We start from the raw sequence: 21,945 nt of genomic DNA, 5'->3' as shown, positions 1-21,945 counted from the left end.
CTCTGCCCGGGACAGGCCAGGACCAGCAGCGGCCCCCGTGAGCACCGAGATGCTTGTGCAATGCCTCCCGTGGGGCTGGGGCTCTTACCTGTGCCATTTTAGCCAGGTCGAGGGAAGGCCTCTGCTCCTGCACCTCCTCCGGGCGCCGCCGCTTGACTCCAACCTTCTTGTCATTCAGGACACACGGCTGCGAGCGGCTCCGGGACAGCCCGCTGGAGCGTCTGGCCAGCTCTGGCGTGGAGGCAGGTGTGCTGCTGGCTGAGGGTGGACAGTACTCCGCAAAGGAAAACTGCTCATGGGAGCAGGACAGGGACCGCTGCATGTCGAGCCGGCCCCCGCCCCCGGGGCTCGGGTCGGGGCTCCAGAGGTCACCCGCCTGTCCACAGGCAGCCGAGCCTGGTGCCGCCTGGCAAGGCTGACCTCCGAATCGGTGGTGGAATCCCGCCTGGTCGTAGGGCGAGGACAGCGCGTTGGCCCGGGAGGGGAGGCTGAAACTGGAGCTCCTCTGCATGGTGCTGAGGCCGTTAGAGTACCGTGGGACGCTGCCCCCGCTGTAACAGCGTCGCTTTTCTACGGGAGTCCAGACCTTGGAGCCCAGGGGCCTCCACGATGTCCGGCAGCTGGACATTTCATCGGAAAAGGACAGTGACCGGCACTGGCGCTTGCTGGGGGGTGCTGAGGGGTTCCCGTTGTGGTCGCTGAGGCTGAGGTCTTTGATCAGGTTGGTCACAGCGCAGGCGGTCGCGGCCTCCCGGTGCCACAGGGGGCCATCCTGACACTTCTCAGGCAGGCACTCCCAGATGCCGGCGCTCGGGTGCCCGATCTGAAGAGGGCATTTCCTGTCCAGCTCTCGCCATCTGTCATTTTCTGGTTCAGAAACGACAGAGAGAAAACAGGACTTGAGAAGGCCTCCAGGCCAGCCCTCCATCTCCACAACCAAGAGCCCATTTTAGACAGGACTTTGGAGCCGGGAAGGCCCTTCAAAGCCCCTCCAGTCCAACCTTGCTTTATGGATGAGAAACGGAGGCCCAGAGCGGGGGTGTGAGTCCCACGGTGTGGAGTGAGGTGCAGAGCGAGGCCGGGGATGCACACACCCCCTGCCCAGGCCTCCTGGCGCGGCTTTCTTTCCAACAGTCCACACTGCCTCCCGGGAAAGTCCAAAACCACAACTGTCACCCAAACGCTTTCCCCTCTTCTAGGTGGGAAGGCGACCTGCCCCAACCCTCCCCGGCCTGTAGCAGTTCCGTCCCCGCTCAAGCTGGGGCTTGACGCCCTGACAGAAGACCACAACCCAGGAGGTGTCTTTTGGTACTTGGAAGGGTCATGGTCAAATGGGGCGGGCAGTGCCGCCAGGTTAGCTCTTCGGAATTCTATCTCTAAAACACTCGCTGACAACAGAAACCGGAAACTGTATTGATTTGTGCCTCCCTCTATCAAAATGGCCATAATATCAACATCACCAGCAATGACAGCCAATCATGGAGCACCTTCCTTGTGCTCACCTGATCCCTCACCGAGATTGAGGATGTTTAAAGTGGTCAAAATCTGCAGAAGCGTGTCTTCGGCTGCACAGACACAAGGGGATGATTTAAACTTACATCATCAGGTCTCCACCTGAACATATGAATAAATAAGCTAACCCCACTAGGAAATGCTGATTTTGCACCTGAACCTTTATTTTAGTGAAATATTCAGGAACTATTTGGTGTTCTTCTACTAAAGGATCAGGCACTGTGCTGAGGACCTTAGGAGGGCACAGATACACCTGACCGAGTTCTTGTACTCGAGGTTATAATACAAAAACAAAGCTAAGAAACAGCGTGTGCTACCAGGGATCCACATATCAGCACGTTTCTGTTTTTTTTTTTAAATCTGCACACATTTATGAACAGTACACATGAGAATACTCAGAAAACTACGGCTAGAGTCCATCATTCGTCAGGACAGAAGCAAAACATGAAATGACATTCGGGCAGGTGTCTGATGCACATGGATTCTCATAGCACTTTCAAGGGTCACAGAGCAGATATCTTGGATGGTGGTTGGAAGCCACCGGGTGCCCCATACGGAGGGTGAGAAAGTAGCCTGGGGCCACACAGCTAAAAATCGTCTGGAGGCTAACCCAGGCTGGCGCACCCCAGCGCCCTGCTCTCTTCACTACACCACAGCGAAGAGGAGCCCAACATCGGGGCTGTCCTCAGCAACCTTCTGAGTCATGCAGAACGGGCTGTCCACTCAGACAAACCACAATGAAACCCATGTGAGTGCACCAGTCAGCAAGGACCACAAGTCCGTCTCAATTGGGGGCCACTTCTTAAAAGACACTGAGAGACACAGCGAGGGACTGACCCTGTGCTCAGTGTCCGCAGCTACTGGACAGGTTCAAAGGGAATGACCAGTGAGGCTCAAAAGGAGCCTTGCAAGCCAAAGATGAGCCAAATCGGGGCTAAATGTGCCTGCTCCTTCACGTGGACCACCCTGCCACAGTCCTGAGACACGCCTAAGGGATTGGGACTCTGGACAGGGGACACAGGAGGAACCGCCCAGAGGCTGTTCCCAGGAGACTGCCTCAGAAGCTGGAGATACGGGAGAAGCTCTTCCTTAAACCAGTTGGAAAGAAAACAGGACAGTCATCAAGTGTATAATTCACCTCCTCCAGGAATCTTTTTGGGCCCTGGTAGATAGCAGGTCTCCATGCGTGTCCCTTTAACAAAATCTGATAAAGTATTTCCATAAGCTGCCTTTTCGCAAGTAGCGTTTATGCTGTTCAAAACAGGTCTTCCTACTCACTGCCCCTAAAGCAGCCGTGATTCTTCTAAAACACTTTCAATTTGACATTCGTCAGCAACTGAAAGATCAGTAAATTCATAATAAAGTAAAATTAAAAGAAATACAAGCTAACATCAACTGAGTCACTGTTAGCTGATTTACAAGAAAAAAAGTTATCCTCAGAAAAAAGGGCAGATTTGTGTGTAATGATGCTCTTCAAAGTGACACAAGTGGGCGCCTGGGTGGCTCAGTCGGTGAAGCGTGTCTGCCTTCAGCTCAGGTCATGATCTCAGGGTCCTGGGATCGAGCCCCGAGTTAGGCTCCCTGCTCAGTGGGGAGGCTGTTTCTCCCTCTCCCTCTGCCCCTCCCCCCTGCCCATGCTCTCTCACACCTACTCTCTCTCAAATAAATAAATTTTAAAAAGAAAAAGTGATACGAGTGACAGCAACATTATGAACACAACTAAAACGCCCTCCAGTAGGGCTGGTGACATAAATGATCAGGGAATAATAAGGAGCATGAAGATAGTACAGTTCCAAAGAATATTAATGATATGGAGAAATGTTAATTACATAATTCGAAGCCTAAAGAAACAGGATAGAAAAACTAGATAGATAGCATGATCCCTATTTTGTAAAATATGTATGTTATATGTGATAATTAAAAGAAAATAAACCAGGCGCCTGGGTGGCTCAGTGGGTTAAAGCCTCTGCCTTTGCTCGGGTCATGAACCCAGGGTCCTGGAATCGAGCCCCGCATCGGGCTCCCTGCTGAGTGGGAAGCCTGCTTCTCCCTCTCTCACTCCCCTGCTTGTGTTCCCTCTCTCGCTATGTGTCTGTCAAATAAAGTCTTTTGAAAATAAACCAAAATGTTCATAACTGAATGGGAGAGAGCCAGCTGATTTTTTTTTTTTTTTTCCTATTTGTTTTGCTATAGTTTCTACATTCTCTTTCAGGACAAATATATTTCCACATGTGTGGGGGACGTGGCCACGAAGCCGCCTGGTGCTGTGCCAGGGTCAGGGCCTATGATCCCAACCTCCACTGGGTTTTGCTCCTTCCGTCTTTCAGGGAGTTCCCTTAGAATAACGCTGGCCACCAACTTCTCTTTTGGGACAAGGCACTAAGGCACCAGATGGGCCAGGAATGTGGCTAAGGAAGGACCCAGCAGGCCCAGCCACAGAGCAGTGAGGGTCCCCACCTGGAGCCACAGTGGCCCTGCCTCGGGAACCTGAGGGGCACTACAGGCAGTATCCAGACCCTGAGGAACCCTGAAACTAAAAAGAACTGATCCCACCCCCAAAGGATGCCACTTTTCATTCCATTGTAACTTCCCTGCCCTGGAACTGTCCCCATTTCCAGGGAAGTCACGAAAAGAAAGGGGACCTCGAGCCGGTGAAGCATGAAGGTTCAGTCCCTCTCATCTGGCAGCACCCTTCCTCCCCAGCGGCCACCCCGTGATCCTGGTGCTTCTTGACGTGGGCCCCGCAGGCCTCCCTATTCCAGGCTCACCCACTCACTGCCTCCAGAGAACTTCCCGAGGCCCACACTTGTCATGTCTGTCCCCATACAGCCGCCCGTGGCCTCCCAGAAAGAACAGGAAAGTTTTGACCTGCCGTCCAGATCCATCTACTCGCCGCCTGCCCCGTTCACCCCACTCCAGGCACAACGAACTTCCTGTGACATCAGAAGTCAGACAAGAAGCAGGCAGAATCGAAACCATCCTGGACGATCCCTGGAAGAGCCCGGGCAGGACACCCCTTCTGGTCTGTGTACACAGCCCTGAAGAAGATTCCTTATAAAACGAATATTCACGAAACAGCTCTGGGAACACGCACAGCCAACATCTACACGCAGGAGGGGGGGCTCTGTCTGTTTAGGTCGACTGTCAAAATCCCCGTGGGGCCTGGGGTTGGATGGCTACTCTAACGGGCTCCTGCCTGCCTGTGGGAAGCACTCTGCTCTGTTGTAAGGGTGACCCTCAATGACCTTAGCAGTAAGATTCCTGTGCCTTGGGGATGACGAAGACCCCGTTCTCCACCAGGCCCCGGTTAAACGCGAGAGCCATGTGTCTGCAGTGAATCTGTAGCTTGCCCCCAAACACCAGCTCTTTCAAGCCCTGACACCTTTGTATAGGCCTGCACTGTTCTCCTGCCTAACTTCCAGAAAGAATCTCTTCCTCATCATTTAAGCACCAACTCCAACATCACCTTCTCTGCTCATGTGTCTTTCCCACATTAGCCACTGGGCTCCCACGGCTCTGGGACTGACTTTCAATCTTATGGCTCAGATGTTAACTGAACCCTAATCATCTGTTTACACGTCTGCTTCCACGGAGCCATAAGCCCTTGAGCATAGACCCAGCGCAGCCCACAAATGCCCAGCATGGAGCCTGGCACAGAGCAGACTTTAGCCGGTGGTGGGTAGAGGAAGGAACAGATAATGTGCAGATAAAAGCTGCAGAGCCCACCATGGGCAGTTATCTGACGCCATGAGCGCCACTTGCCCCTTATCCTTGGCCCCAGTAACCCCTCCTCGGCCAGCGAGGTCCACCCCAGGGGCTCTGCCTTCAACTTCCCACTTCCCCGAGGCCATGGACAGCTGCGTGCGAAGCGGCTGGGAGTCTGGCTGGCAGTGTGAGGTCTAAGATACTCTGGAAACACAAAGCCCTGTCCAACACCGAGTGCTGCTACTGTGTGTCAACACCAGCCAGGTGGCCACTTGGTCTGTCTGAGGGGCAGATAATATTTTAATTGTTACTATCTTTATCGCTTGAAGAAGTACAATATCAGAAAAGTAAAAACAACTGAGGCTATGTTTAGCCCTTGTGTTTTCCCCCTTCGCTCAGGGAACAGAAAGCAATTTGCTGGGTCAGGTCACCAGACAAAAGAAACAGGAATAGAAGCTACTTTTTCATGGCAAACAGCCCCGAACTTCTGGCCCTGACGTCACTCCGGACAAAGGGCCTCGGCAGGGCTCCGAGGAGAGGATACAGGACACCCCCGCCCCTCCATTCAATACCACTCTGCATAGACAGCAATAACTCTGTCAGAAGTGACAATGGCCACAGACCTGGGGAGTCCATGGAGCAGGGGTCACCTGGGATGGTGGGAGGATGTGGACATGCGTTTGCACCTCAGCTCTGCAAGTCACTAAATCTCTCAGAGCCTCATTTCGCTCATCTATAAAATGAGGGTGACAGATAGGAACGACCTTGCAGAGCTATTCTAAGAATCGAACAGTTGCCTGGGACAGGGCCTGCGAGGGCACAGCAGGCTCTGCCAGCGGCAGCAACATGACAAGGAGGACAGTGCTGGACGACGCATCTATAGCCGAGGCTCACCTCCTCTGCACCTGGGGGCCAAGCTCTGGGGGTCTGGCTGGGACAGGAACCTATACGCTCTGCACCAGTTTTCCTCAGTGTGGTTTTGCGACCCTCGGGTTGGCAGGAGCGTCCCTTGGGGTGTTAAACTGTGATTCCCAGGCCCAGTCCCTGATTCGGTGAACAAAATCTCCGGGGGAAGAAGACTGCGTTAAAATAAGCTCCTCGGGCTCTTTGAACGCAAAGGTATGGAGAACCGTTCTCATGCCTCTGGGGGGGGGGGGGGTGCCTCGCTCGAACCATCCAGCCATACCCAGGACGCCCCTGAAGGCGTGACCCTTCCAGTTTCTACAAATTTGGATTCAGACCACCATCAGAAGTTGGTGCTTTGGTGTCTGTTTTGTTTCCAGCCGGTAACAAGAAGCAGAACGACAGAGAAGGAAACCTTTAACCCTTCAAGTCCTTGGAGGGCCCTTTCTCACAGGAGGGGGTGGGGGCCCAAGCTGCCCAGCACCTTCTGGGTGGAGAGCCACAGGAAGAGGCCTGGGAAGCCAGGGAAAGAGTCTGAGGCCTCCCTCCTTCCTCCTAGGACACGCCGACAACCCAGCATGATGGCCCACAGCCTGGGAGCACCGGCCCCAGCCACACCCCCTCCGGGCAGTCCCCATTCCTCTCCTGTTGCTCCATTCCCCGGTGAGCCTATCTTCACAAGACTGAGATTCTTCACAGGGGGGTGTGTGTGTGTGTGTGTGTGTGTGTGTATAAAACACGCACAAGGCTCTACCTCGACAGGAAGAGAAACCACGCGGACTCATACAAAAGCATACCAACCATCCAGGTCTCTCACAGACGGCCCGACTAGGTGACCTCCCAGGTTCCACAACGTGAGGCTTCATGTCTGAGCCTGAAGTCTCTGAGAAGACTCGCACCAGCCTGGGAGGCATGGGACAAGCCAACGCTCACACGCGTGGGAACAAAACCCCTGGTCCCCAGCCTTGCTCACAAGGCACCCATCCTGCCACCCCCGGACTGGGGAGGTTCAGAAGGCTGCTGAGTACACAGATCTAGAGCTCAAAGAAAGAAAACACTCGGAGAAGCACAAATGTTGTGACTTCAAATGTTCTTGTTTCCATTTCTACCCTTAAACTTGAAGGGAAATTTCCCAGGGAAATTCTTAGGGGACCACAGCGTTCTTCGGTTCAAAAGCCAGGAGACTTACAGCCCTGGACATCCGTGTGCTGTGTGTTACAGGCCACCTTATGGTGACAGAACCACAGCAGAATGTGGTTTCTAGAAAAGGCCAAGCACCTGAAGCAAAGACCGGAGAAGTTGGACTCCTGCAGCCTCTCAGCCTGGGTCTCAAGCCTCCAGCCCGATCAAGACGGGCTGACTCATTCTTGGACTTCACACCTATCTACTTGGGCTGACAATGACTCTCTCTCTCCCCCGCCCTGTGGGTTGGCTGGTGCTAACTCGGCCTCAGGACTGCAAAGACTCTATGCTTGCTGTTAGGGTAGAAGCTCCCTAGCCCTTTCAGTGGGAAATGGAAAGATAGCTTTCTGAAGGCGGCTTTACGAAGCCAAGCTTACAAAAAAGAACACAGGAAAACCATGAAGGACAATGACCTGCGCTATCCCACAGGGAGTCACTGATTTTTAAATGAACTTCAGAGCCCCTGGCCCCCTGGAGTGCCTCTTTCCCTGTGTCATCAGAACAGAGAGTTCAAAGCTACGTCAGGAAGAAAAGGTTCTCAGGCTTTGCCTGAACAGGCCTTGCCTCCGGTGGTGCCCTCTCGATAGTGATGAACCATAAAATGTCAGCTGCGTCCTTGCTTCAGGGACAGTGACACAGGACACCAAGCTCCTCGGCTAAGGGAGGATGGCTGGAGAGGACACGCCACCAGTCCCACCCAGGGAAGCAAGGAGCCTGCCTTGGAGGCTGAGAGGCTGCTAACCTTCCGAGTGGTAACCAGGACCCTGTCGTCACCAGCTGGGTAGGGGTGGCCCGTGGCAGCTGCCAGAGCTTCTGGCAGCTGCTGCTCTTACAAAGAGGCTTAGTGGGATCTCCCAACACACAGAATGGAGGGGTAAAAAACACACCAGACTTACCATTAGGAACCTGGGCCTCAGTCTCCCCATCTGTATGAGGCAGGGTGCCCACCCTGACCCCAGGGGCATCCAGAAATGTGGAGGGAGCCAGTACTCCCAATGACAACAAAAGCTGTGAGGGGCCCGAAAGGTCACTTTTGCCCACCCTCTTCGGCAACCCCGTCCTGGCTGCGGGTACATGTGGAGCATCAGAAATGGGTACGCGCCTGCGATTCATCTCTGAGACGAGCACGCCGCAGAGCTGAGGAGAGAGCCAGCAGCCGGGAGAACGGGTCAGAAAGCTGCTGGGAAACTCGTCTTAACTGGTGATGAACTGGCGCCCCACTGGGCTGCTTGCTGAGGCGGCAGACAGCATACATCACACGCACGCTACTTAGCCGTGGGGCATCGCGGCGCGCCCCGTCACATGGTAGGGAGCCTGAGCTTCAGAAGAGCGTCACACCTCACCCAGGGTCACAGCACCCACAAACAGCACAGTGTGCGGTCCCAAGGCCACGCTCCTGCAGTGGGGTCAGGCCGCCCCTCGCCAGACCATCTCTCCACCTGGCAATGCATCGTGGTGGGTGGTGCCCAAAGTCAGTCCAGCAGTTGTCATTCCCCATCCTCTGGCACCACTGGGACCCCTCCGCACCCCAAGGCAGGCCAGCCTGGCTGAGAAGGCAGCCCGGGAGGCTCCCTTTTCACCTGACACTGTAAACAGCCATCCTGTGCCAACTACACTTTGCATCTACTTCCAGCCTGTATTTTATTCCAGAAACACTGTCAGAAACCAACGCACAGTGCGAGGGGCCATTTAGACCACTCTCTATAGACAAACCTTAAACTACCTTAGGGACTGACAAATCACACATATGCCCACGATAAATAAAAATAAATAAAAAATAAAAAGTGAATTAAAAAAAATCATTCCTCTGCATGCCTCTATAGGGATATACTTTTAAAAATGAAAACAAAGCTCCCTTTTGCCAATTTCAGTTACTAACCTGTTCCTTACTGGAGGCTCTGGTCCAATGGTCATACTCCAAATGGCTAGCCCTGAGAGACGGAAGCAGCAGCGGGGACCAGAAACTGGCCTGGGCGGCTCAGAGGCTGCTGTGACTGTCCCTTCAGCGTTGGTCACATGCCCGCTCTAAGAAATCGAAAATGTCCCACCTCCGAATGCCAGCTTTCTCATACGAGGGGCCGTCACATTCCACTTTCAACAAGTGACAGAGTTAAAAGACCAAAAGCTATGAAATCTCAAAGTGAAATCTTTCCATCCTGCATGGCCCAACACGGCCAACTGGTTTACCCTGTAGAAATTAATACAGAGAGTGCCCCCGGGAACAACCCTTTCATGTACAGAGCAGAATTTAACAGCCAAGTAATTAAACACAGAAAGTACGGGCTTATAATTAAAATGCTGACAAACCTGAACCAGAGTGGCACAAGTAGGACGGCTATAATATTTTTACAATTCCCTTTTATACATAATGCATGATCCTTCTGCTCAAGTTTCTCTATGTTCTCTGCCTGTGAAATAATTTACATTAATAAATAATTTATTACCATAACTCCTAAAGTAATTATGGGTTTCCATGCAATTTTTTTTAGCATATGAATTGTTTTGTTCTCTGTTCATTGACTTGTATTTACACGACTTTTCCTAGTGGCCCTTCTGCAATAATTGGTATCGCATTTGCCTCCTCACATATTATTTGATTTCCAGGTCTCTCCTCGCCTGAGCGGTGAGGAAAATGGAATGTGTAGTGTCCATTGTCCCTGCGATACAGAACTCATTTAATGGGTGCAATTAGCCAAGGGTGGTGAGCGGAGCGTGCTCTCACCCCACTTGCCCAGCTTCACCAAAAAAGATTAAACTGACACACGTGTGCCACTGGGTCAGCGCAAAAGCGTCACGCAGGGCGAGTGACTGTTGATCTGGGAGCGGGGAGCCCCTGCCTCTCCCAGCACAGAGCGCTTCTGGTCAGGTGCCGCCAAGCCCCCTTCCCTGCCTGCTAGAGATCACGGCCAGCAGCAAGCGCCGGCCCGCCTGCCAGGCCAGCTGACTGGGGGCGGGCCACGGCCCTGAAGCTGCCACCTGACCGAGGCTTCCCGTGTTAAGAACACAGGAACCAGCCATGTACGTGGCCCTTCCCCAGAGAAGCCGCTTGCAGAGGAAATCACGGTTCTACACAGAAAGCGTTCTCGGGATGCTATGGGAGGGGAGAAATGAAACCAAGAGGCAAACACTGTCTCTGCTTCAAAGAGCCCTTCAGGGACCGGGCTGGGCTCACAACCTAATAAGGAGTGCTGGGCCCTGGTGTGGAGCAGGCCGGGCGGTGGCCAGGCCGTGGCCGGGCCCCACTGTGCCCTGCTTCTGCCATTCACCCCTCGTCCTGGCTTTGTTCTCTCCCCCACTCTGGGAAGGCATAAAACTGCTTCCTTCTATCAAGTTCCCGAACTTAGGGTGTGTGTGGGTGTTGGGGGGGGAGGCAACGGTGGGGAGGAGCCCATTCAGCTCACGATAACAAAAAGTACTTAAAGAGAACACATTGTGGTGAGCCCTTGATGACATGAGTAAGGCACTTTATCTAAGTGGGCATAGGGGAGGCAAGGCTCCTGGAAAGGGTGGCTTTTTAAGAGGAAGCAAACAGGCCACTACACTCCCCACTCCAATGAGCTTGCCTGGATTTTCTTCAGAATGCTCAGGGAACTCAAACTTGCCCTGGCTTCCAGCTAGGACCCTTGCAATGGGTGCTTGGGAGGGAAATGCCCTGAGTCACGGGGCCAACCTGTCCCCAGCAATCACGGGAGAATTCCACCAATTGGGGCCAGAACATGAGTTCTTTATCTCCGGGAGACAGACGGGGGTTGGTGATTATAGTAATGGGACATTTTGTCAAGGCTGAGTATCGCCCAGTCCTGGAAAGGCTCAAAAGCCTCTTGAAAAGTCCAGCTAGACCCACCCATGGCCGTTAAAAAGCAGGCATGCGGAAGGTGAGACCTCACTGCCTCAGAGGCCCTCCCATTCCCAGTGCGGTTGGGGCCACACCTCGATGCGATGTGCAGGGTAAAATGGCCAGAGCGGTCCCCAGAGCTTCCACCAGCACAAAGGCCTGGGAAGGCGCCCAGGAAGGGGATGCGGGTGGGAGGGACTGAGCTGGTGCCTTCTGTGTGCTGCTGTCTCTTTAAATCCTACCAGGAACTACGATCTGCAAGAGGAGGAGACTGGGGTTCAGGAAGGCTGATCTGCCCTCAGCTCTGAGGACCCCAATCCACAGGGAATTCTGTTTCTCACTCTCTCGGCTCTAGACAGAAGCCCTCTTGAGCGCAGCGGCTGACTTTCCCTCTCTCTGGGCCAAGTGCCCAACAACATAGTAGATCCTCAATAAACACCCATGGGAACAACCCGCTGAAATGAACCCTGGGGAATGAAAAGCATACATCAGATGGGCTAGGGTCTCCCCAAATCAAGGAGGGGCTGGCCAACAGAAGAGAACAGCCAAGGAGACAGACGATAGGGCTCGGCAGACCCCCACTGGGCCGCTCCCCTGCTCCCTGGCGTACATCAGGCAGGGATGGCTTTGAAACGAAGCCCGGCGTCTCTACCACCAGGGTACGGAGTTGAAGTCCAGGCTGGCCCGAGGAGCTGAGCGTGCCCAGGGGCCTCCCTCTGCTTCCTGGTGGGACAAAGGCAGGCAGTCTCACCACCACGATACCGAGCCCAGCCCGTGAAGCAGGCAGTGAGGCAAGCTTCTGAGCCACGTGGCTAAGTCGCTGAGAGTTTGCTGAAAGCCTACAACCACCAGAGGTGCTCAATCAAGCCCCATGAGGGGACAGGCTTCAGAAGTGTATCGCAGTGGGGGAACCAAGGCCAGGTGATCTCCCTATTTCCACGTCCTCTGGGGGGCAGCATCAAGAGGACCACCTGGGGCTCTCCCACCGAGCAGTGGCTTGGGACTAAGAAGCAAACCATCTTTGTCCTCCCTCAACCTGGGCCCAACTCTGCCAAGGCAGCTTGGTGGGGAGTCGCCTCACGAGGTCTTGGTGTCCCCCTATGCGAATGGGGCGGCCCCAGCGGCCCCACAGCAGAGTTGCTGCGGCGTCCCAGAGACCGTGTCGTGAGGAAGGAGCCTGGTGCTCACTACGACACACCCAGCAACCCCTCTACCCTCACCACCCCGTCTACCGGACAGAGTCTCAAGAAGACAAAGAAAACACGGTGCACAGAGTCAAAGGCTGAGAAAAGAGGCAGGAAGACCTGACAGTCCTATGAAGACAGGCCTGGGATCGGAAGGCCTGCAGCGTTCACCCACCACGGGAGCTTGGTTGCTGCCTCGGTGCAAACATTCCAGAAACTCATGCAGCAGGGTGTCCCCACCATGGGCAGGAGCCATGGGGAGACAGTGGAAGGAGAGATGGTGCCTGATCATCTGGAGCTCAGAAAAATCAACATAATCAATACAGTCATCTCAGCCTCCCCCTTAGGAGAAAGAGTAATTCACACCTGCATGGGCACCGGAGACTGAGACAACCTTTCCAGAAAGCATGTCAACAATATGAAGCAAGGGCCTTCAAAATGTCCCTGTCCCAGGCCTTTCTAAGCCACTCCTGGGAGCTCCTAAGGAATAATCCAGAAAGCCGACAAAAGACAAAGACTTAGACAAGTAGTCACTGTTCATCACAATGGCAAACAGAACACAGCCATTCCACCCAACAAACAAAAGACAGTGAAATCCGTCAGCACCCGTTGATACACAGTGTGTTACTACACACTCATTAAACCAAACGGAGGGGCCAACGCTACCGCGCTGGGGAAAATGGTAGTAAGGACTATTAAGTGAAACCAGAAGAAAAAAAGTTTTTTGTATATAATTTTATACAATCGCTCATTCATTGTGGACTTGGCCATGTAAGAAATTCAAAGAACATTAACAATACACCAAAATATTAACAGGCATTCTCACCGGGTACTGGGGCTAGAAGAGATTTTTATTTTATACTTTACACTATGGTACGTCGTCCCAATGTATCAAAGTGAACATGATTACCTTAATAACCAGACAGAAACTCTCAACGTTATGGTTGGAGATGACATCTGTAAGCCACACCCCAGGGCCCACTGGCTCCCTGAGCCCCACAGCCCGGGTGCCACTCCAGCACGGCCAGGCCCGAGACTGCTCAAGCCCAGAGAAGAGACCCCACGGCTGCTGTGTGTGCCTGTGTCCAGAAAGGGCTTCCAGCATCTCACCTGGGGGACTCAGGCCCTGGGGGAAGGACAAGAGAAGGACTCTCCGCAGCCACCTTGGTTACTCACCCATAATTCCACAAGAGAAAAGTGTCGGTCCTTGACTCATCTTCTTTGGCGTGTGCTGAAAACAACCAGAAAAGCTATTCACTCTTCAAGTCATAAGAAGCACGTTTGTACATGACCCTGCACTGATCCCTCACTAAAGTCACAATTAAAGGGGTAACTTCTGCCTTCTGCCAACGTCAGATTAGGGAAAGGAGAAGAAAGCATTCTAGGAGGCAACACCTGCCCATAATTAGACCTGGGCTCCCCGTCCAAAGTCTCCAGTGAGTTATGGAGTCCATCAAGTTAATGGCTTCAAAACACACACAAGAAAGCCCCACGACTTCTGACACTTGGGGATTTTTCCATGTGAGTGCTGGGGAGGAGGGCGCGGGAGGAGGTGTGATGCACACAGTCACGGAGCTGGGCTATAGAGACGCTGCCCCACAGCGCAGGCTGGGAGAAGAGGGGGCCTCTTGGTGACAGGAGGAGCCCCCAGGGAGAAGCGGAGGCCCGTTCGCCACCCCAGCTCCCTCCCTCCCCAGAGACACCAAGAGAACAGCAACTTATCCTCTCCACAGAAGCACCAGTTAGAGCGCAAGAGGGGGGCCCTGCACCGTGCAAAGCTCCTTCGCCGCTACAAGGAGGCCCCCCAGGCACGCTCCCTGAACTGAAACAGAAACTCAGAGGTTATGTCTGGTTGCAGCAGAGAGCTAGGGTTTTGAACTCCTTGGCACCATATTACAACGGCTCCCCTTCCCACCATAAGCATCCCATGCCTCCCCTCAAGGCCCACACCTAGCCTCACAAAATGCTACGGCCACTGGGAGAGGGACAGGCCAGTGAGGCCCTAGGCCCCAAGACCAGGCACTGCTCCATGGCTACACAGTAATCTGAGCACAGAGAACATTCCGGGCTCCCCTGCGCTAGTTGAGGCATGGGTCAGGCGACCTGTTCTGACCTCTAGTGAGGTGGAGACGGTGCCCACTGGGGCTCTAGGAAGAAAGGTCTGCCTCGAGTGTTCCTAAGACTCATTCCCTCCTTCCTTCCTTCGCCCACTCCTAAGTACTGGTAATTATTCACATGCAGGCTGCACCACAGCTTGAGCCCATGACGGGGGAAGAAGCTCTCTGTCCCAGAGGAGTCAGCCTGTCCAAGAGAACTCCGATTTCTGAGAGGAGCCCCAAATACCAGGGACACGCAGGCGTCCTGTCTGAGAACTGGGTGGGAACCCAGGCCCTGGCGCTTTGGGCCCTGGAAGGAGGAGGGCGGAGGTGACTAGGAATGCCTGGCCCTCCCAGATAAAAGGGTGGCAAGTGCCTGTCCCCAGCTCCCCGATTCAGAGACCTTTGCTCTCGGTCAGCCATGTGCTCACCAGCCTCGTTGCTAAGGGTCCATCCTGCCCAGCCTGGGACACAGAGGTGAAGGAGGCCTGCCTGGGCCCTCAGGAAGCTCACAGTTCATGGAGGACACAGTCCCACAAACCATTACACTACAGGGAGCGTGAGACCAGAGAGGAGAGGGCCCAGGCCGGGGTGCTGGGGTGCGAGAGGTCAGCCCTGGCTTCCTCTCAAGGACCAGAAGACGCCTACAAGCAACATGGCGCCGGGGCGGGCCTGCTCTGGTGCCCTCCTCAGCTTCAAATACGCGTTATGTTTGCAAGACAGGCTGTCCTCCTGGACTGAACCATCCCATTCACAGTCATCCGGGGAATTATCTGGAAAAAGTGGAAGACGGCTGTGTCTGCCTCCCTCCCAAATGACGTGGTTGACGCAGCGGGATCTGCAAAGAAAGCCCACAACCAAGCCACCGAATGGAGAATGGGTGACAATGACTTGAGAGCCTGCCTCCACGCCACACAGCCCCCAACAACCAAGCACGCGGCCCGTGGACGCCGGGCAGGCTCTGCTTCCAGGGGGACGGTGCAGAGTCATGAGTTGGGCTCTGCCTAGGCCAGGGTCCTTGGCGGCCAAGGGAGACAACTCTGACTGCGGAAGCACCTTGGCGCCAAGCAAATACCCGCTGGGGAACCAGAGTCCCTGGCCCACACTTGGGTTGGGGGGCAGGTGGCAAAGTGAGCCACGGCCGGTGGCCCACAGAAACCCAAACCCAGATCGGGCCGGGGAAAGCAGAAGACAGCAAGGAGCCTGAAGCCGCCTGTCTGCAGCATTGGCACGCAGGCCCACCGAGGAGGGCTTGGGGTTTACAGACAATAGGAAGCGAGCCAGGGAACCAGCCCGCTGACCTGTCCTTCCACAAAGGCGGTGTGCTCCAGACAGTGGGGCAAGGCGGGGCCCTCCAGATCCGGGCCCTCCCAGGGACTGCGGACACCTGTGTGGGCACCAGAGAGGCTGGGGTCTGGGCCTACAGAGGGGAGTACCGGGCCGAGCCACAGGGGCTCCCAGGCTCTCCTGGCTCATGCATTCGTTCACTCAGCAAGGATCAGGCCCCGTTGGCTGCAGACCGTTCACTCCCCAGGCTAGAGGACACACACTTGGAATGGGAGTGCTTCTCACTGCCCCCGAAGCCCTGCTCCGAGCCACCACCCTCCACGGAGAGACCAAACCAGCCTCCTAGCTGGTCCGAGGCCCTGTGCCCTGGGCCCACCCTCCATTCTCCACCCAGAACGCAGAGGCCAGCTGAAGTTGCTCTTCTGCTCCCGTGACGTCCCACAGCCACCAGAACAGAACCCGGCCACCCGGCCCGTGAGAGCCAAGCCTGGGCACAGGAGACATGTGCAGTGCTGCCACCTCAGGTCTCTCCATGACAGGCTCCTCACCAGGCCACCTTCCCTGACCATCCAGCCAAAGGGCACCCTCCCCAAGCACACTCTCTTCTTAGAGCACCGCCTGCGTCCGTTCCTTTGCTTCTGTGCTTATTCTCTGCCCCTAAGAATGAAGCTTCTTAAGGCTGCCATCTTGTCCCAGCACAGACTAGGCACCATGTGACTATCTGGTGACCGACAGCGATGGCCACCGGTCTGTCCACACTTATCTTGCTCCTGCCGCCACTCACCCAGCAAATGCAGGGCCAAGGGAAACAGACTTTCACTGGGCAAAACTTGCCACCTCCCCAAATCGATGGGCTCATGCCAAGTCAAAACTTGGTGGAGAAGGGGAGAGAGCACCCGCCGGACAGCTGGGGAATAAGAGGGCAGCGATCACTCGCACTCAGATCTCACGACGTGAAGGAACACCTCCGCGTCCCCTGTTCTCAGTGAGCTCCATCCCCGCTCTCTCACGGAGCACGTGCAAGTGGGTGACCTCCTTCTGCCCTCAGCACCGACTCCTGCACTGGGACTCTTCCCTCCACACCGCACAGCTTCTCGGCGGGACGACGCCTCCATCTCTGCTGACGAGAGACGGGCACGGGACGCTGGCGTGGCCAACCGGGTCCTCTTTGCTCTGGGGCTCCGAGCCTGGACTGAAGAAGTGCGAGGGCTGCTTTACCCAGTGGGGGGCCCCCAGCCTGCCTTGAGCACCTGCCTCCAAAACCCTCCGAGCTGCCCTGTCCCTGACCTTTCTGGGGCCTCCCTCGCCAGCTCTCCTGACAGCTTCCCAAGATGTCAGGCGCAGGCATACCCTGGCCGCTGTTAGGTTTCTCTGAGCCCAACATCAAGGTCCCCTCTGGGCTCTAGACTGGCCCGAGCCAATTCATCCCCGGTATGCCCAGACTGTGACAAAATTCCTGCTGGTCTGTATCAGCCTGCAGCCGGCCTTCCCAACCTTCACGTCCTCCGCATCACTGCAGGAGGACGGGCCGGCCAGTCCCGGCACGGCGAGGCCCAGCAGGCTGTGGGGACTCCAGCCTCGGGCTCACATGACACTCACCGCGCACATCAGAGTCGGCACCCAGGCCTCGGCTGGGGCTGGCAGGAAGAGTACAAGGAGCACAGATCCCCATAACGCATCTCCCACCGCGACGCACCTATTCTCCAGCCCGCCCCAGCCGGGTCTCTGTGAGCGTCCTCAGAGCACAAAGGAAGGCTTTGGAATCAGACCCTCCACAGGGAAAGCAAAAGCTGGACATCCCACCGGGGCTTCAGGGGCCATCTGTCTGACTGAAAAAAGAAGGACTGACTTAGATCAAGACACAGTCCAGTCCTAATGAGGAACTAGCTCGGACGGAACACGGTGCAGCTCTTCTCTGGCCTTCGTCACGCTTCTTCAGAGCTTTGCTCTGCAGATTCTTGACCAAAGCCGTCATGTCACTATTTCCCCACAACACTGTTAAGGGGAACCACAACGCGACACAGGCTCCTACTCGTGCCCTCGAGTGAAACAAGCAAGAACACCCCAGCCTCCAAAAAGGAACACAGCGAGACCATGGCAGTGGAAAGCAGAAGACAGGGCCAGGCCTGACCAGGACAAGAGAAGCCGAGAAGGGATGAGCGGCCTTGTAGAGAGGTTCTTAGACTCGCTGACAGGGATGGAGCAGAGGCCCGGGCTCCCTGGGCTCCCTGGGCTTCAGGGTTGGCCAAGGCCCAGCCTGTTCAGGCAAGAGGCTTCGGACTGTCCCAGACATCTGTGCACCTCTGGGGTCTGACTTCAGGCCAGCCTGGGCCCGCCAGCGAGGCTGGCTGGGGCCGGTGAGCCCAGTGCCAGCTCTGGGGAGCCGCGAACATGAAGACCCTCCGCCCCAGGCAGTTGGGTGCGAGGCCTGACATGGCCATAGACTCTCCCCACTGGGCAGATCACAGCCCGGGCCTCCTAACCTAACAAGAATGAAGGGAAGGACCAGCTCCCCGACCCGGTGTCGCCTACTGTGGGAAATACCTTGAGGCTGGGGAAAGCAAGGCCGCCTACAGCCACATTCCACCCTCTCCTCCAAGACGGTCTCCAGACTTGAGAGCGAGCAGAGACACCGGCCAGGGAGAGGAGGCAGGCCCGGCCGGGGAAGACGGTCACTCTGGCCTGGGAGAACAGGCCACAGGCTGAGTGTGGGCGTGTGGGAAGGGGCTGGGGAACACTGCTCCCGAGGTCAACCGTCTGGGCTGCCTTCCAGCGGCAGCAGCTAATGTTAGAACACTAGGAGGAAGAGCCCACTCCGCAGAGGAAAGAGACCAGCAGAGCTGGGGGGAGGGGGGTGTAAGGGGAACTAAGCAGTCTTCACTGTGTGCATTGTGTAAGCCAGGCCCACTTGGGGGCCAGGCGGGGCCCTCAGCCCTCTCTCTCCCCAGGGCCAGGTGCCGGGAAAGGCAAAACGCTGGGCACTTGTCAGTCCTTTTTTCTGTTTTCCTATATCTCTCTTGGGAACAAGACCAGTCACTTGTCACCAGCATTTCGTTTTTAGAAAAAGAACAAGAGACCTCAGAAGGCAAGGAGGGAGGGGCTACAGGCTTCCTTGCCCAGTGCGTCCAAGGTCCCTGGGTGGCCCCCAGGTGACTTTCACCCACAATTTGAGACCTTCTCTCTCTCACTCCGGGGCCTCTGGGGCCTGCTTCCCTAATTCCAAAGTGGCCTGTGACTCATGTTTTCTTTTTTAATATGAAGCCCACCGCCCCCCCCCTTCTGTTATCTTCTTAGCCTGATTAGAAAACAAAAGAGAAATGCTTTTCCATGTTCCTGTTGTTATCTTGATGGTATTTACACGAGGATGGCGTTGCCAGTTTAGGAAGCCGAAGCAAAGCCCCGTCCGCTCCCTCCCAACCTTGCCGGCAGGGGAGGGTGCATTCTAACGTGCCTTCACCCTCCCTTCCGCCTCACAGACGTCAGCACTGGACCGAGATGATCTGGGGTTGTTCTGGGCTGGTCCCTGTGCATGGCCGGGCTGGAAGTCGGCTTCCCTAGACTCTTCTGAGATGAGTTTCCCTTCCCCTGCGAGGGCTGGGAGGTCCAGCGTTGGCAGGCAGGCGTTCCGGCCACGTCTCCTCGAAGAGCAGCTCAGCGGAACTGGGGCCCACGTGCCCCAGGACCAGCCCCACGGCAAGCCCCAGCCAGGCGGGCCCCGTGAGGGGACCAGGTTCTGCGGCAGCCGCTGAGGCCAACGGCACAGCTGGAAACGGGCAGGGACCCTCCCTTGGGACCTCCGGAGGGCCCTCCCCCCAGAGGTCGTTCCCTTCTGGCCAACGGTCCTCCCAGTGTATTCTTCAGATCTCAGCAGGAAAGCACCCCCCACCCTGCGCCCTCACCGGCACAGCAGAAAGCAGAGCGGCTCTTCCCGCACCCTTGGCTGTGAACCTGGGCAGCAGCCGGAGAGGAACTAAAGCAGTGAGGAGCTGGGCAGCAGGAACCCGCGTCCATTCCCTCTACAAACATCCCTGAGCACCCACCGTGCCCCAGGCCCCGGTTTCAGGCCCTGGGCAGGCACTCAGCAACAAGCAAAAGAAACGAAATTCCTTGGCTTTATGAAGCTCGCATTTCAGAGCAGTCATTCAACAAACAAGATCAAAATGTCAGAAAATGACAGGCGCTGAGAGGGAAGAGAGAGAAGGGGAAGGGCAGGAAAGCGTGGGGGAGGGGGTGGTTCGAGCAGAGCTCAATTTTAGGCTGAGTGAACAAAGAAGAAAGAGAGGGAGGGAAGGAGTCCTGCTGGGGGGAGCGGTCCAGGCCACAGAAGTGCAAAGGCCCTGAGGCAGGCTCGTGCTTGACACGTTGAGGAGAGATGCACCTGCCTTGTGGTCCCTCTGGCTGCTGGTAGAGAACAGGCCAGGCAGCCAGCAGCAGGAGACCAGTTACACCACGTTCCAGACAAGAGAGGGCAGCAGGTGGGACCAGAGCGGCAGCAGTGAGGATGGCGAGAGGGAATCAAACATATTTCCAGATATATATTCAGTGCAAACTGGAAAGGAAGCCATGATGGGCAGAGACCTGACCCATCTCTGCTTGTGGAATTCTGCGAGCCCAGTGGCCGGCACACACACAGTGGTACATAAAGGCCTCAGGTCTCGACGGCTTTCCCGCCCTCCTACAAGGGTTGGAGACCCAGCCTGGCCCGTCTGCTCTCGGCCTGACTGCTGCTGTAAGCTTGGGGAGGGAGCCCACAAGGGTGCTGGGGTGGGCTCTCAGGAGCGGCTCACTAGGAGGGGTGCTGGGCAACGTGGCAGAGTCCTGGGGACTTAGCTGTCTGCAAAACAACTCCTCAGGTTTATTTTTGTCAGAGTGGGACCCTTCCCACCCCCCTGCAGGGGAGCAGCCCCACTCACTTCTGAGGAATGAGGTCTGGAAGGCTAAGGGACTACCCTGTTCTCAGTCTGAGAAGGCCAGTCTGCCTCTCTGGCCCACCCCATCAGGCCACTTGGTCATAGGACAACTTTGGGAGAAGGCAGTGGAGGGCAGCTGTCGCCAAGGCCCACCACCTTGGCCGCCGGATCGCGCCTTCTTTCTCCCTCGTCTCCCACCCTTGACATTCCTGAGGCAGCCGCTCCCACTCCGCACCAGCCTTCCGAAGGGCAGCCGAATCTCGCTCCCACTCGGCACCACCGCCCTTTGGGGAAACTGCCTCCCCTTACTGGGTAGAGGCCACAAGGTATGTCAGCCTCAGCCCGGCAGGGCAGCAGAGCCTTGCTTGGTCTTCTCCACCAGGGTGCCGGCCTTCCCTCCTCGCGCGCCAGGGGCCCTCCGCCAGCTACTCCTTGCAAGCACGCCGCGGGGCTCTGGGTCACCTCGGCCCACTGCCCCAGCCTGCCGCATCTCCCAGGGCTCTGCCCTGGGCACTCTGGACTCAGTCTGCTAAGCCCACACATGCAGTAAATAGCCCCACCTGGACATCAGGCCTCAGAAGAGGTCATCAGGGAAATGAGGCCCACTAGGTCCTTACCAGCTCAGGGTTCAAGGTCCTGCACGCTATGGCGTCGGCTCCCTGGTTGTCGAGGCTTTTACTTAGGATCATCACCATGGTAAGGATCTCAGGCGCTGGGCTCCATCCCAGGGCGGCCACGAGCCATCTTCAGTTGGGCGGACTTGGGCACAGGTGGCCTGCTGGGCACCTCCCAGGGCTGAGGTGGCCTGGCATCAGCAGGAGCAGTTCCCGATCGGCTGCTCACGCTTGGGGAAGGGCTCTTCCAGGAAACGGCCGCGTGCACTTAACTCCCTGAGAAGACAACAGAAAAAGGCAAGGGATTCAGGACTTGGGAAAACCGGGTCCCCGAGAGACCCGGCCGTGCACCCCCATGCTGGGGCCCCGCTCGGAAACAGAACTGCCTCCCTGCTGAAGGAGAGGCGTATGGCTGCAAAGGCTGGGATCCCCTTCTCAGGATCCCCCATGCTGGCCTTGGGGCACCCCTAAAGCCCACGCTCTAGTGGGTACAGCAGTGGGTCTCCGTTCAGCAACATGGCACCTTTAAGACCTAGCTCAGGGTCTGGGTTGGTCACAATCTGCTGTCCCCAGAGTGTACTCAAGTCACATGGCATCTTAAACCCAGCTGGCTTAACAGACAGCTTCAGTATATGCCCAAGGCTGAGGGTCAGACAGGCACCAACCCCACGGTCAAAACTGAAGGGACCAGCCCTCAGGCGGCCTCAGGCAGTGAGG

At 56.0% G+C, this 21,945-nt stretch overlaps 1 protein-coding gene across 1 annotated transcript in view; it reads right to left on the bottom strand.

The window, feature by feature from the left end:
- FAM53B (family with sequence similarity 53 member B) overlaps positions 1 to 21,504 on the bottom strand; it is a 70,114-nt gene extending 48,610 nt beyond the window's left edge. Inside the window, exons 1-3 of the mRNA XM_032882123.1 lie at positions 21,232 to 21,504; positions 13,498 to 13,552; positions 89 to 867 (exon numbers count right to left, since the gene is read on the bottom strand). Of these exons, the coding sequence (XP_032738014.1) occupies positions 89 to 867; positions 13,498 to 13,552; positions 21,232 to 21,309 (912 nt within the window). The 5' untranslated portion in view covers positions 21,310 to 21,504. The remainder of the gene's footprint in view (positions 1 to 88; positions 868 to 13,497; positions 13,553 to 21,231) is intronic.
- Between the last annotated feature and the right edge of the window lie 441 nt (positions 21,505 to 21,945).

This window comes from Lontra canadensis, unplaced genomic scaffold, assembly GCF_010015895.1.
Source record: "Lontra canadensis isolate GAN:19392208 unplaced genomic scaffold, GSC_riverotter_1.0 scaffold79, whole genome shotgun sequence".
Taxonomy (NCBI): Eukaryota; Metazoa; Chordata; class Mammalia; order Carnivora; family Mustelidae; genus Lontra; species Lontra canadensis.
The sequence above is the reverse complement of the archived record's forward strand: the minus strand, read 5'-3'. Positions and strand labels throughout refer to the sequence as shown.